This window comes from Gigantopelta aegis, chromosome 4 (genome assembly GCF_016097555.1).
Source record: "Gigantopelta aegis isolate Gae_Host chromosome 4, Gae_host_genome, whole genome shotgun sequence".
Classification (NCBI taxonomy): domain Eukaryota; kingdom Metazoa; phylum Mollusca; class Gastropoda; order Neomphalida; family Peltospiridae; genus Gigantopelta; species Gigantopelta aegis.
Genome location: NC_054702.1, coordinates 51985406 through 51999450, shown reverse-complemented (window position 1 = coordinate 51999450; position 14045 = coordinate 51985406). Strand labels below are relative to the sequence as shown.

Genomic DNA, 14045 nt, shown 5'->3' with positions numbered 1-14045 from the left:
ATATTCTTACATGCTCAAGCGAAGAAAACCGAACTGAATATATAATCAGTAGCATGTAGTGAATTAATATATAAACATGTTCATGGTTTTTATTATTTACTGGTACATATGGAATGAGCCTTAACTATGCATACCCCTGGCTGATTTCGTCTTGGATATTATGACTGGTGCTTTTGTTGGGTTTATGTTATGACAAGTGAATAGGCAGACACCATCTATGCCACACAAAGCCCATAACGCTGTGCTTTGTGACATGTGACACAGTTTGTTTACCTGTGTCCTGGCTGGGGAGTTAACCAGGGTACATTAAGAAGTCGTTTCATTCACTGCTTAGACAAGTGTTTGTGGACAGCATGCGAAAATAAAACAACATGGGGCTGATTATATACTATGTGCTTGTTCATTTAGCTGTTCTTGTGATGCTGTTTCCACCTTCTTATGGTAGGTATACTGTAAAAATTATATTTTGCAAATATTTCTACTGGTTCTAGATATATATCTGAAGTTTTAGTTTTGTACCAGGGCATCAGTGGATGTAAATTTTAAAAACTAGTTTTAAGTAATGCCAACTGGTCTTTGTTATCAAAGTGAACGCATCATTAGTTTCAGTGTCTAGAGGACTACAGGTTCATGTTCTGCTTGAGGCAATGCAGAGATTTATCTTTTAAATCTCAGTTTCTTATTAATGGGAAGATGTAAACCACATACATGTACTCTTCACTGGCCTTGGTGGTGCAGTGGTTAAGCCATCGGACTACAGGCTAGTAGGTACAGGGTTTGCAACCCGGTATCGGCTCCAACCCAGAGCGAGTTCTTAAGGGCTCAATGGGTAGGTGTAAGGCCACTACACCCTCTTCTCTCTCACTAACCACTAACCAACTAACAACTAACCCACTGTCCTGGACAGACAGCTCAGATAGCTGAGGTGTGTGCCCAGGACAGCGTGCTTGAACCTTAATTGGATATATGCACGAAAAAAAGTTGAAATGAAATAAATGTACTCTTCACGTTATGGCTGCAATTATGGCCGACTTCTGAAAAATTGCACAAATGATCATTTCGTTTGGGCATTGCTTGCACAAGTCTAGTTTCGTATCAGCTATTTTTTATTTGTGTATTAAATTTAGAAAGTTATTTACATGGTCATAATGGGTTACACAAATCTTTTTGTGTAACTCATAAATGGGTTACATAACTTTTCATTTCCCAGAGACCTGTATGGGTGTTGTCAATCAAGAGTAAAATCCTCATGGTGTTTCTGAATGTATCACACTGGTTCATATTACAGGGCTATAGCTCTACCACTTGCCACAAATTCATCAATTGTGAATTTTAAAAACAATTGGCAAATTTTATTTTAATTTGGCGAAATAATTCCATGAAATAATTGATAAGTAGGAATTAGGAAGTATATTATCCTGGGGAATGGCTGCCATCCTATGGATGTAAATCGTGGAAACAGTCACAACCTTGTTAAAACAGCCTTTGGATTCTACTTTATGCAAAGATATAAACTTGAATGCCATAGCATAGGCATCAGACGATGGCAGCAACTGGGGGCACTTATTAAATACGAGTTCATATTGTGCATATTATGGCACCCCAGTTTCACAGTTGGGGTGGGGGGGGTGGGGGGGGTGGCAATGCTCCCCTGGCACCCCGTTTCTGATGCCTATGCATAGTCATTTGTTTCTTTAGATTATGAAGAAAATTGTATTTGTTATAGGGTTTCTTTTTTTCCCCATGTTATTTTGTTGTAAGTTGATTAAATGTTTGGTATCTGGTACAATATAGTGTAGGTCCAGTCCTAAAGATATGTTTGTTAGAAGTTTCATGAGGTTTAGTGAAGGTCTCACATCTAGTGTGATCATCTTGAGGGCAATTTCTAGAGATAATATAAATAAATAATATAAATAATATAATAATAATGTAAATGTTAAGGTGACCTAACAAAGTTTGTTGAAGGTTTGGTTTGTTTGTATAGGATACTGTAGTTACTGAGCTTTACTGAAAGTATGATTCAGTTTGTTGAAAGTCTGTTGTATAATTATTGTGGAGAGATTTGTGGCGCCTGCTGGGTCAGTCGAAGATCTGGCGTAGTTTCTTAAATCCTTGAAGTCTTGATGTTTATGAGCTCTGTTTTATGCAGGTTGAGATTTGTCAAACAAGTCTTGGGAGTAGCAATCCGGATAAAGTAGAAAAGAGGAAGTATAATTATTATACTGCAGGGAGTGGCTGCCATCCCATGGATGTCGTATTTGTTAGTAAATCATGTGAAGTATATTATCCTGCATGGGAGTGGCTACCATCCTATGGATGTCGTATTTGTTAGTAAATCAGAGGATTTTTTAATTTGTTTTTTAATGACACCACATGAGTACATTAATTTATTAATCATCGGCTATTGGATGTCGAACATGTAGTAATTTTGACATTTAGTCTTGGAGGGGAAACCCTCTACATTTTTCCATTAGTAGCAAGGGGTCTTTTATATGCACCATCCCACAGACAGAATAGCACATACCACAGCCTTTGATATACCAGTTGTGGTACACTGGCTGGAGCGAGAAATAACCCAATAGGCCCACCGACAGAGATTGATCCAAAATCAACTGCACATCAAGCGAATGCTTTACCACTGGTCTACATCTCGCCCCTAAAGTAGAAAAGAGGAAGTATATTGTCCTGCATGGGAGTGGCTGCCATCCTATGGATGTCGTATTTGTTAGTAAATCAGAGGATTTTTTAATTTGTTTTTTAATGACACCACATGAGTACATTGATTTATTAATCATCGGCTATTGGATGTCGAACATGTAGTAATTTTGACATAATAGTCTTGGAGGGGAAACCCTCTACATTTTTCCATTAGTAGCAAGGGGTCTTTTATATGCACCATCCCACAGACAGGATAGCACATACCACAGCCTTTGATATACCAGTTGTGGTGCATGGGCTGGAATGAGAAATAGCCCAATGGGCCCACTGACATTGTTCTATCCGAGACCGACTGCACATCAAATGAGGCTTTACCACTGGGCTTCATAGCGAAGTTGGAATTAGGATGTATATTATCCTGGGGAATGGCTGCCATCCTATGGATGTAAATCATGGAAACAGTCACAACCTTGTTAAAACATCCTTTGGATTCTACTTTATACAAAGATATAAACTTGAATGCCATAGCATAGGGGTCAGACGATGGCAGCAACTGGGGGGGGGGGGGGAGGGGGAGCACTTATTAAATGCAAGTTCATATTGTGCATATTGTGGCCCCCCAGTTTCACAGTTGGAGGGGGTGGGCAGTGCTCTCCTGCCCCCCCCCCCCATTTCCGACGCCATGCATAGTCACTTGTTTCTTTAGATTATGAAGAAAATATTTTTGTTATAGTTGGGGTTTTGTTTTTTTTTTTTCAAGTTATTTTGTTGTAAGTTGATTAAATGTTTGGTGTCTGGTACAATATAGTGTAGGTCCAGTCCTAAAGATATGTTTGTTAGAAGTTTCATGAGGTTTAGTGAAGGTCTCACATCTAGTGTGATCATCTTGAGGCCAATTTCTAGAGATATTTAATAATATAAATGTTACAGTGACCTAACAAAGTTTGTTGAAGGTTTGGTTTGTTTGTATAGGATACTGTAGTTACTGAGCTTTACTGAAAGTATGATTCAGTTTGTTGAAAGTCTGTTGTTGTATAATTATTGTGGAGAGATTTGTGACACCTGCTGGGTCAGTTGAAGATCTGGCGTAGTTTCTTAAATCCTTGAAGTCTTGATGGTTTTGTTAAATGGTTTGGCAATAATTCATGGAAGCGTACCATAGTCTTTGGACTCTGCTTTGTGCAGAGATATATTTACTTTTCCACAGACAGGACAGCACATACCATGGAGTTTAATATACCAGTCATGGAGCACTGGTTGGGACAGAAAAAACCCCAGTGATTCAGTCAAGGGGATTTGATATTATTTTTTAAAACCATATTTGTTGACGTTTGTGTTAATGTTAGGGATTAAACAACAGGTGATGCCTATATTATGGTCTCTCCCTATATTTGACAATTACGAATTTTACATACAAAATACTACAATTGATTTAAAACAACAAGTAGACAGATAATCAAGAAGTGAAGATTCAAGTTGGGGTGGGGGGGTGGGGGTGGGGAGGAGACAGAGACAGAGACAGACAGACAGAGAGAGAGAGAGTTTTCAGAAATTGTCAAAGTGTTTGCTTGCAACTATAAACTGTTGATCCTATTTGATCCTATGGCCAAGAAGCGTGAGTGCACCACAGACTAAGCTAGATCCACCCTATGTTTATGACACAGACTTTATGTATGGAATTCTGCTGAATCTTTAAGTGTAAAGCACCAATAGCTGGTACCACCCATATATTGGGCACTATGGTGTCAGAAATTGGCAAGGTGGTCATTTTGGCAATTTCTGAAGTTAGGATGAGGGAGAAAGGAGGTGGAGTTTGAAGTTTTGACCATCATCATCCATAAAATAAATAAATTATTCAATTGTTTTATTAATTTTCTACAAAACACTTTTCCTTCCCTTTTTAAACACATCAGACTGGGATTATTGAAAAACAAAATATGCATTTATTTTGTTTTGCTTGTATGGAGTATAGAACATATATCTATATCTTTCATTATCAAATACATGTGTATAATTTATTTTTTCAGAGTCAAAACAAACGTATACAAGTTCTACAATATGTAGACGTGGAAATAACCAAACATCCTTCTACAAGGCAAGCTGCAAAGACAAAGTCACAAATGTATCACAAGACGTTGAAATTATTGCAGTTACAAAGGTATTGTATGGCGCCAAGCCCATCTCCTCTGAATGTGCCTTGAATGGTTCAGCCGCTGAGTGCTGCAGCCATGTCCCAGACCAAGACTGCCTGACTGAGCCAGCTAGTGGTGGTTACCTGTCGAGCATAGCAGAAGACTGCAGTGGAGCCAAATCATGTGAAGCTGTTGGCAGAACAATCGATGCCTCCACATACTGTCCATCAGCCGGCAATCAGTTTGAAGGAGACACAACTTACAGCATGTTCGAGTACCAGTGCATCAATCGTAAGTCATCTATAGTATATCACCTTGGGATGGATGGATGGATGGAATTTGGGTAAGTGAGTGGTTGGATAGGAAGATGGATGGAAAGATGATGAGTGGATGGACAGATGGGTAGATGAATGGATCAGTGATTGATTGGATGAGTAGGTGGATTGATGGATGTATGGGGTAGGTGGGTGGGTGGTTGGATGGATGAGTGGCTGGCTGGCTGGATGGATGGATGGATGGACAGACACATGGATGGACAGATGGGTGGATGAATGGATCAGTGATTGCATGGATGGGTAGATGGATGGATGGATGTATGGGGTAGGTGGGTGGGTGGGTATTTGGATGGATTAGTGGCTGGCTGGCTGGATGGATGGATGGACAGACACATGGATGGACAGATGGGTGGATGAATGGATCAGTGATTACATGGATGGGTAGATGGATGTATGGGGTAGGTGGTTGGATGGATGAGTGGATGGATGGATGAATATATGGTGTAGATGGGTGGATGGGTGAATGGATGGATGGATGGATGGGTGGTTATGGATGGATATATGGATTAATGGATATATGGATTAATGGATGGATCAATTAATGGATGCAGAAATGGAGTGATAGATGGATTGATCGGATAATTTAGTTTTCTTACTTAAAATTTGCTTTTTATTATTTTTTACTTTTAATATTTGGAGTAAAATTTAGAAAGTTATCATGTAGAATAACTATTATGTTTTCTACATTTAGTTGGACTGCTTGAAAACATGTGCCATGAAGGAGTCATTCAGCAGGGAGAGGAGATCTACTTGGCCAGCAACATATATTTCCAAAATAAGGATGAAGACGATGATTGTTTTTGTAAACTATCCACAACATGTGGAAGTCGGGTCGTCTTTGAGGCTGTTGACATCCGACTTTCTAGAATACATGGAGGCGGGTGTGGTGAAAGTATTTTGTTTTCTGACGTCAGGGATCCAGATCACAACCACACTGTCACCTGCTATGACAGATATCTACAGATGAAGCCAGTGTTCGAGACTCATAGCAACATCGGCAGTGTCGACATGCGGATTAAGGATGATGAAAAGAATTTGGGATATGTCTGGATTCGTGTTACTTGTAAGTGCTTGTCTGTCTTTGTGCTGGAAGAGGTGGAATGTAGTTCAGGAGAGCAGAGTCTGAACAGGAAAGGAAAAGAAATGTTTTATTTAACGACACACTCAGCACATTTTATTTACGGTTATATGGCATCAGACATATGATTAAGAACCACACAATTATTGAGAGAGGAAACCCGTTGTCGCCACTTCATGGGCCACTCTTGTCGATTAGCAGCAAGGGATCTTTTATATGCACCATCCCACAGACAGGGTAGTACATATCACAGCCTTTGATATACCAGTTGTGGTGCATTGGCTGGAACGAGAAATAGCCCAATGGGCCCACCGACGGGGATCGATACCACACTGGCCATGCATCGAGCAAGTGCATTACCACTGGGCTACATCCCGCCCCAATAAAACAGAGAGGCCTGTTGCTAAAGTCTTTTTAAGATATGGATTTTTTTTTTCAATTTGTTTTTTTCAGATGAAGTCCTGTTCAAATGAGATATTTTACCTTCCATTTATAGATTTTTACTTGTTTTGATTTAATATAAAGTTAATGTAATGTAATATAAATAATAATAGTTAGTTCCCCAAAGGCACTGACCCTAGTTATTATACATAGTGTGAAATATTTTCAAATATTACAGGATTTTTTACCATTCAATTACATGTTGTATTTATGTCTTGATGGATTATTAATTTTGTCAAATGCATTTCATTCACTTCAACTTATATTCATGCTTACAGCCAATTAAGGTTCATGCATGATGTCTTGGGCACACACCTCAGCTATCTGGGCTGTCTGTCCAGAAAAGTGGGTTAGTTGTTAGTTGGTTAATGATTAGTGAGAGAGAAGAGGGTGTAGTGGCCGTACAACTATCCATTGAGCCCTTAAGAGCTCGCTCTTTGTGGGAGCCGGTACCAGGCTTTGAACCCTGTACCTACCAGCGTGTAGTCTGATGGTTTAACCACTGCACCACTGGGGTAGTATATTTCTTGTCATACTGGTGTTTGTAGAAGCTTAAAATGTTTTGTTTTTTAAAATTAGGATTTTGTAAAGGATCATTGATTTTAATGTGAACATTTTCTCACCAGTGTACCACAATATAATTTTGCTACTTTTGCAGCTTCGTCCAAAAATGCCACTGTACGCCTTTACTGTGGACTAACTGCAAATTCACCCATTACCGAGGAACACTTATGTGAAGAGGACAAGTCAACATCACAAATATCCACAACATCCACCAAAGCTACCACAACCACCACACATGAACCCACCAGTAAGCTTACTTTTTCGTAACCAGCAGTATCAGTCTGCCAGTATATCAATATTTAACATTTTAAAAAATCAGTGTCATTAAAGTTTATCTTTATGAACTGTATCTAGGAGGGTATTCTGCAATTTTTCAGTTAGATGGTGCAATTCAAAGTATGATAATTGAACACAAGTTGATATGTTCAAAATAGCTGTTATAGTTTGTAGTTCCAACTTCTGACAATTCATTCTGTCTTTCTATATCTCTGTTTGTTTCTCTTTCTCTCTATCTCTCTGTATCGCTCTCTGTGTGTGGTCTCTCTCTCTCTCTCTCTCTCTCTCTCTCTCTCTCTCTCTCTCTCTCTCTCTCTCTCTCTCTCTCTCTCTCTCTCTCTCTCTCTCTCTCTCTCTCTCTCTCTCTGTGCAAACAGTTATTACTCTGCTATGTTTTGTAAAAAAGATGCTTTTAAATGTAGGAAAAGATCTTAAAAGGCATTGCATGTTTATCACTTCTCAACATATAAATGTTAATAAAATTTTTTTTTTAAAAGGTGGTATAGTTGCAGATAGTACCATTGTAATCACATCATGGTTTTTTTCCTTCTTTAGACTCTTGACATATACAATATTCAGTGCAAAAATTATTTAGTAATTTTAATCTCAATTTATTTACAATTACATTAGACAATTCAAACATGTATTAAGCATGTGCAGTGGCCTAGCACATGCATGATTCCTAATGACTACTGCTTAGTAAACAGTGTGCTGGAAGGTCAGTTATTATTGGGCATTCATTGTGAAAGACTCAAGTTGTTCCACCATTGGTTAAAATAAACAAATTGATTTATTATTGTTGTGTTGTAGCATCACTGCCTGACTGCAGGGTATTTCCTGAGCTCTGTGAAGAACACCCCGCTCAGCAGACAGGTAAGACTGAAAACTGTTTTAAAATGTACAAAATTAATTTAGAATTCAATGTCCATCTGACAAAATTCCTGGGTCTATCACTCCATAATTTCTTTCTCATTTTAATTGTCAAACAGAATGAATAAATGTTAAAGGGACATTCCTGAGTTTCTGCACTTTTTAAGATGTTATTGACTAAAAGAAACTTTTAACGATTGTAATTACATATCAAATATATTTTTCTGCATAAAATATTAGTGGCTGTACATTAAACGTGTTTCTGATCATTCTAATATTTGTACTAGGTTAAATTTCATTTTATTTCCTAAATTGTTTTTGGTACATACAAAATTATTTGAAGACAAAATCCAGTTTAGGCTTCTTACAAATATCAAGATGACCAGAAACACATTGACTATATAGACACTGATATTCTAAACAAAAAAATATATTCAATATGTAAGTTTAATCGTAGAAGTATTTTATTAGTGGGAAACATCTTACAATGCAACAAACTCGGGAATGTCCCTTTAATTTACTACACCTGGCTATATTTGACAAAATTAAAAATTATCTTTGATTACAAGTGTTCTTCATTTATTGTTTTTATGTGGGGTTTTCTTTTTTTATAGTTGTTTTTTCAATTTTTTTTGTTACCATGAAATTTTACTTGTTGTTAAGTTTACCACATTTGCCTATTTTTACAAAATCTTCCATTCTATATCATGTTTTTAGCTTCCTGCTTGTTAGCTTAATTGTAAACAGCAATATAATAATAATAATGATTTATTGGTAATTACTGTTTCCAGGTACCATTGGAATTGGAGCCATTGTTGGAATTGTGATTGCAGGAGTTGTCCTTCTTTTCATACTCTTCATACTACTGGTTCTTTTAATGAGGAGGTAAGAATGAACATTTTATGTTATCATACAAATATGTGGTACAACCTAGTGAAAATAATATTGTTTGCTATTTGTAGGCCCTATGTGTAACCAAACTTCATTGGTTTTATTAAAACGAAATAAAGGATGATTAAATATGCTAATTCAGTACTGAATTCTTTTGGAATGCCAGTATATATAGGGTGTATGCTACCAAATTAAATCCTATAGATGACAATAGTAACATATGTGGCTAAAACTCCTACCTGCAGCGTATCAATCGACATAAATGCCATGGATATAAATACTACCACCCCTCACACTTAAAGTGAATCAGAAAAAATGGGGGTCAAGCTGCTCATTTCTGAAATAATGGGTAGTGTCTATGACTATGCTAGTTCCACACAATTTTTTTTTACAGGTACCCCATACATGTTTCAAGCACAAGACTACTTGACTCAGTGGTACTAGATGAAATAAAATTGCATTTTTTTTTTTACCCAGATGAAGCTTTTTTTTTTTTTACAACCAACACACTCACATTTATCACCAATCACAGGACTTGTGGTGTTCACTTCTCTATCAAAAGTTTGGTGCACCTCGAACTTTGACCCAGCCGGAAGTTATTTGGTTTAGTACTACCTTTAGTTCATCAAGATAAACATCGGGCGCAAGGGAATACGCTTGCACCCAACATTTATCTTGATGAACTACCCGTATATTTTGATTTATACTTGACATTAGTTATCTCCTTAAGCGTACAAGACAGGGGGGCAGTCCTTGAGCAAAAACTCAAATTCGGGCAAAATTTGCTAACCTGAGACCTTTTTACCAAGTATTTGAATAATTGTACCCTCAAAATTAGTTGTAATCTATGTAAAAATGTGTAGTGATTAGTTTGCACCCCTATATAAGCTGTTTGGTGGTAATGCTAATATGAATAAATGTTGTTATCCAGATTCGGGCATTTTCGTTTAATTCAGGCAAAAGCCAGCCTGTCCCCCTACAGAAATGGGAGCCCGTACACCTATAGTTATTTCATTAGTCTAGAATATTTTGACATCAAGAATTGGTCTCATGGCATATTTTTATTTATTTATTGAAAACTGCTGTTTATCTCAGCCCACTGCTGTCTTGGGCCACAACCCGTGCTTATAAAAGTTTAAAAGTCTAGAATCCTGTCTCTAATAACATTGTGGCAACACATTCAAATTGTATGTGTTTGATGTTAAAGATTTGAGTCTAAACTTTGAAGCTGTATAAGCATTGGCCCAAATCCAATCCTGACTCAGTGGATCTGAAGAAGAAGAAGAAGAAGAAGGAAATGTTATATTTAACAACACATTCAATACATTTTATTTACGGTTATATGGCGTCAGACATACGGTTACGAACCACAAATATTGAGAGAGGAAACCTGCTGTTGCCACTTCATGGGCTACTCTTTTCGATTAGCAGCAAGGGATCTTTTATATGCACCATCCCACAGACAGGGCAGCAGATACTACAGCCTTTGATATTCCAGTTGTGGTGCAGTGGATCAGTGTAAGGCCACAAAACTAACTTTCTGCACAACAGCTACTAACCATTAATCTCTTTCTTAGACAGACAGCTAGGGTGTCCACGAGTACTTGAGTATTAAGGCACCAGCCGATTCTAGCAAGACTCGAGTCTGTTCACAGGACTCAAGTACCCATACAAGGAAGAGCATTCTCAATTTGTTTTTTTTTTTTTTTTTTTTTTTTGTTGTTTTTTTACCTCATTTTGCCATATGCTTGTCACCATTTATGTTATAGGGCTATGAGACATGAAGGGATAAAATGTCAAATGTGTGTAATGCAATAAAGTGTTCAGCACTGGAAGTAAGATTTTATTTTCACTGCCACAATTACCGGTATCTATATTAAAAAAAAAAAAAAAATTATGCAAACATGCAATGCACTTCATTTTCTCTATTGCAGAACATTGGAAATGTATATTTTTATATAGAAAGTTTTGTATCTATTTGATTTCTATTCATGACACATCCTTACAATATGTATTACCATTGTAAGGCAATGATTCAAAGCTCCCCAACATTGTCTGTTTGATCTGGAGAAATAATAATTAAAAAAAATTCCTTAGTTCATTATCATTTAGTTTGACCCTCGAGTACTCGAGTCCAATATTGTATTGGCCCTACAGACTGCTAAGATGCATGATATGTTATCCCAGAACAACGTATTTGAACCGTAACTTGTCCAGCCATATGCTTGTAAAACATAGACATTTGATGTTGAGTATATCATATGTAATAATGGCTGATAGCTTTGTCCCACTTTTGCATTTGAGGTTGTTTTTTTTCACTCAAATTATTAAGACTCCCAGAGGCAGATCTAGGGGAGGCCCGGGCGCCCTAGATTTTGCGACCATTTTAATTTTATTATATATTAATAGGGGGGGGGGGGGGGCAGTCCCCCTCCAAATCTTTTCCAAAGTTCTCTTGGCATTCCACCTCATGTCATTGGGGCCTCGTAAATGGAATTTCTGGATCAGCCATTGCCTCCACCCCATGAATGGTTACCAGCTTCATTCTTAAATGAAAATACATTAAATGAGAAATATATATACAGTATATATATATATTTTTTTCTTTTCAGATATTACTGTGGAAATCCTGACAATCACCCCTATGACAATACAGTGGTGTATGACAATGATTATGAAACACTGCATCCACCAGATTCGAAAGAGCTGCCTGCTTTTGAAAACAATTCCTATATATCGAATGGACATGCCACAGGTGATACAGTGGAAGAGGACCCTCCCGCTGGATATGCACACTACATAACACCCGTAAATGAGTATGATGATATCGATGAAAAACCTCACTACGACAACCTTGGAAATGAAGAACCTCACTACAACAGCCTTCGAAATGAAAAACCTCACTACGACAACCTTCGAAATGAAGCTATTGCCTCTGATTTGGACCAGCCAAATTCACAAAAGACCAGTTTGTAATGTACTATACAGTCAAACCTTTGTTTAGCTTACAAGTACTAAACAAAATAAGTTCCCCAACTCCTGCAATTAAGAAAATGTCCACCACAAAAAACATGCCAAGGAAAACATTTCTAATATAGTCCACAGCAAAAAAAGGTGCCATGGAGAATGAAAAACTCCACGGTAATCTCCATAGCATTGCCGATTGCCGTGGGTAATTGCAGGGGTTGGGATTCCCACAGACCACAATGTTAACCTATGTGGTTAAAATACTATATGAAGTATATCAAGTAAACTATGACTTATACATATGAATTATAAAATACTACAACCCCTCCATCAAAGTGGAACCTTTTATGGCTCATTTTCAATGTAACAGGCTGTTTTCGCCAGACAAGTTTCTGATAAAATTGTAGTACCCTATCCATGTTTCAAGCACAGACTTGGATACTCGACATAGTGGTACTTGATGAAATAAAATTGCATAAATTTATTGCCCAGATAAAACAAATTTTTGGGGTACACACGGTCACATTTATCACCAATGGTAGGACCGGTGGTATTAATTGTGTTATCAAGCGTTTGTGTCACTTTGAACTTTGACCCAACTAGACCCTTGTTATTTGGTTTAGTGCTACCTTTAAGCAGTTACCAAACCTAAGAGAGTATGAACATTGGGCTTCTTTGGGACAGATTATAATTGTTTAAGAAAGTCCTGTTTCTTTATGCAGGCCAGTTCGTACTGCATTAGATGATTTCAGTGACAAGGAAGGTGGTTTGTAAAGACAAGTGGCTGTTAACTACAGGTCAGCTTGTACAGTCGAACCTCTCAAAACTGGACCCTCAATAAACCAGAATTCCCTCAAAACTGAACGTTTTTCACTGTCCCTTTTTAAATATCTGTACGGCAGAGAACCTCTCTAAACCGGATACCTCTTAAAACCGGACTTTTTACTTGGTCCTGAGAGTGTCTGGTTTAGAGGAGTTTCACTGTACTATTACATGAGATTAGGAAGAAGGAAGGAAATGTTTTATTTAACGACGCACTCAACATATTTTATTTTACCGTTATATGGCGTCAGACATATGGTTAAGGATCACACAGATATTGAGAGAGAAAACCCGCTGTCGCCACTTCATGGGATATTCTTTTCAATCAGCAACAAGGGATCTTTATATGCACCATCCCATAGCCTTTGATATACCATTCGTGGTGTACTGGCTGGAACGAGAAATAGCCCAATGGGCCCACCAACGGGGATCGATCCCAGACCAACCGCGCATCAAGCAGGCACTGTACCACTGAGATACTTCCTGCCCCTATGAGATTTGGAAGAACACAGCTGGTTGCTTGAGTACTTGTAGGTTTGACTGTATAATATGTAAATACCCAGTAGTAAGTTCGTTACATGACACATGTAACATTCTCTTCTTGAAAAGTTTTGTCTACTGCTAGGCACAGACTACCAACTTCCAGTAGAAAGTTGGCCAATTTTCTGCTGTCACGACTTCTGTGACTGTCCAGTTGCTAGTCTGAGCACTGTTACAACTTGATTCTCATCGTATAATCTATTAGCTGTTAATCTGAGAGCACCTGTCGTAAGATGGAAGTTGGGTGAAATTACAACACAACTGTCCACTTTGTCTGAACCTAACATTAGCTTTAGTAATCAGTTGTAAAATGAATATAGCTTAACAGAAATCAAGGTACCAAAAATGTATAAAATATTTCAATTTATATATGAGAAAGAAAAACTTTCTGTTTAATACTACAGATAAACAGGTCATTGTTTTAAGAATGAACTATTTGGCTTGCAGTAAAGAATAAAATAAAGAACAGTA

General features: G+C 37.6%; 1 protein-coding gene across 1 annotated transcript; it reads left to right on the top strand.

Annotated features, from left to right (window-relative positions):
* The first annotated feature begins 257 nt into the window (after positions 1–257).
* LOC121372102 lies at positions 258–12299 on the top strand. The gene is made up of 7 exons (XM_041498365.1): positions 258–441; positions 4686–5081; positions 5817–6188; positions 7303–7455; positions 8295–8357; positions 9146–9239; positions 11858–12299. The coding sequence occupies exons 1-7, from the start codon at positions 372–374 to the stop codon at positions 12219–12221; spliced, it is 1512 nt and encodes a 503-aa protein (XP_041354299.1). The 5' UTR covers positions 258–371; the 3' UTR covers positions 12222–12299.
* The last annotated feature ends 1746 nt before the right edge of the window (positions 12300–14045 follow it).

Bases quoted from the DNA above. Each gene is read 5' to 3' on its own strand.
- LOC121372102 (XM_041498365.1), top strand. From the start codon at position 372: ATGGGGCTGATTATATACTATGTGCTTGTTCATTTAGCTGTTCTTGTG. The intron at 5,082-5,816 runs GTAAGTCATCTA...TTCTACATTTAG, and splicing joins CGAGTACCAGTGCATCAATC to TTGGACTGCTTGAAAACATG. The intron at 6,189-7,302 runs GTAAGTGCTTGT...CTACTTTTGCAG, and splicing joins TGTCTGGATTCGTGTTACTT to CTTCGTCCAAAAATGCCACT.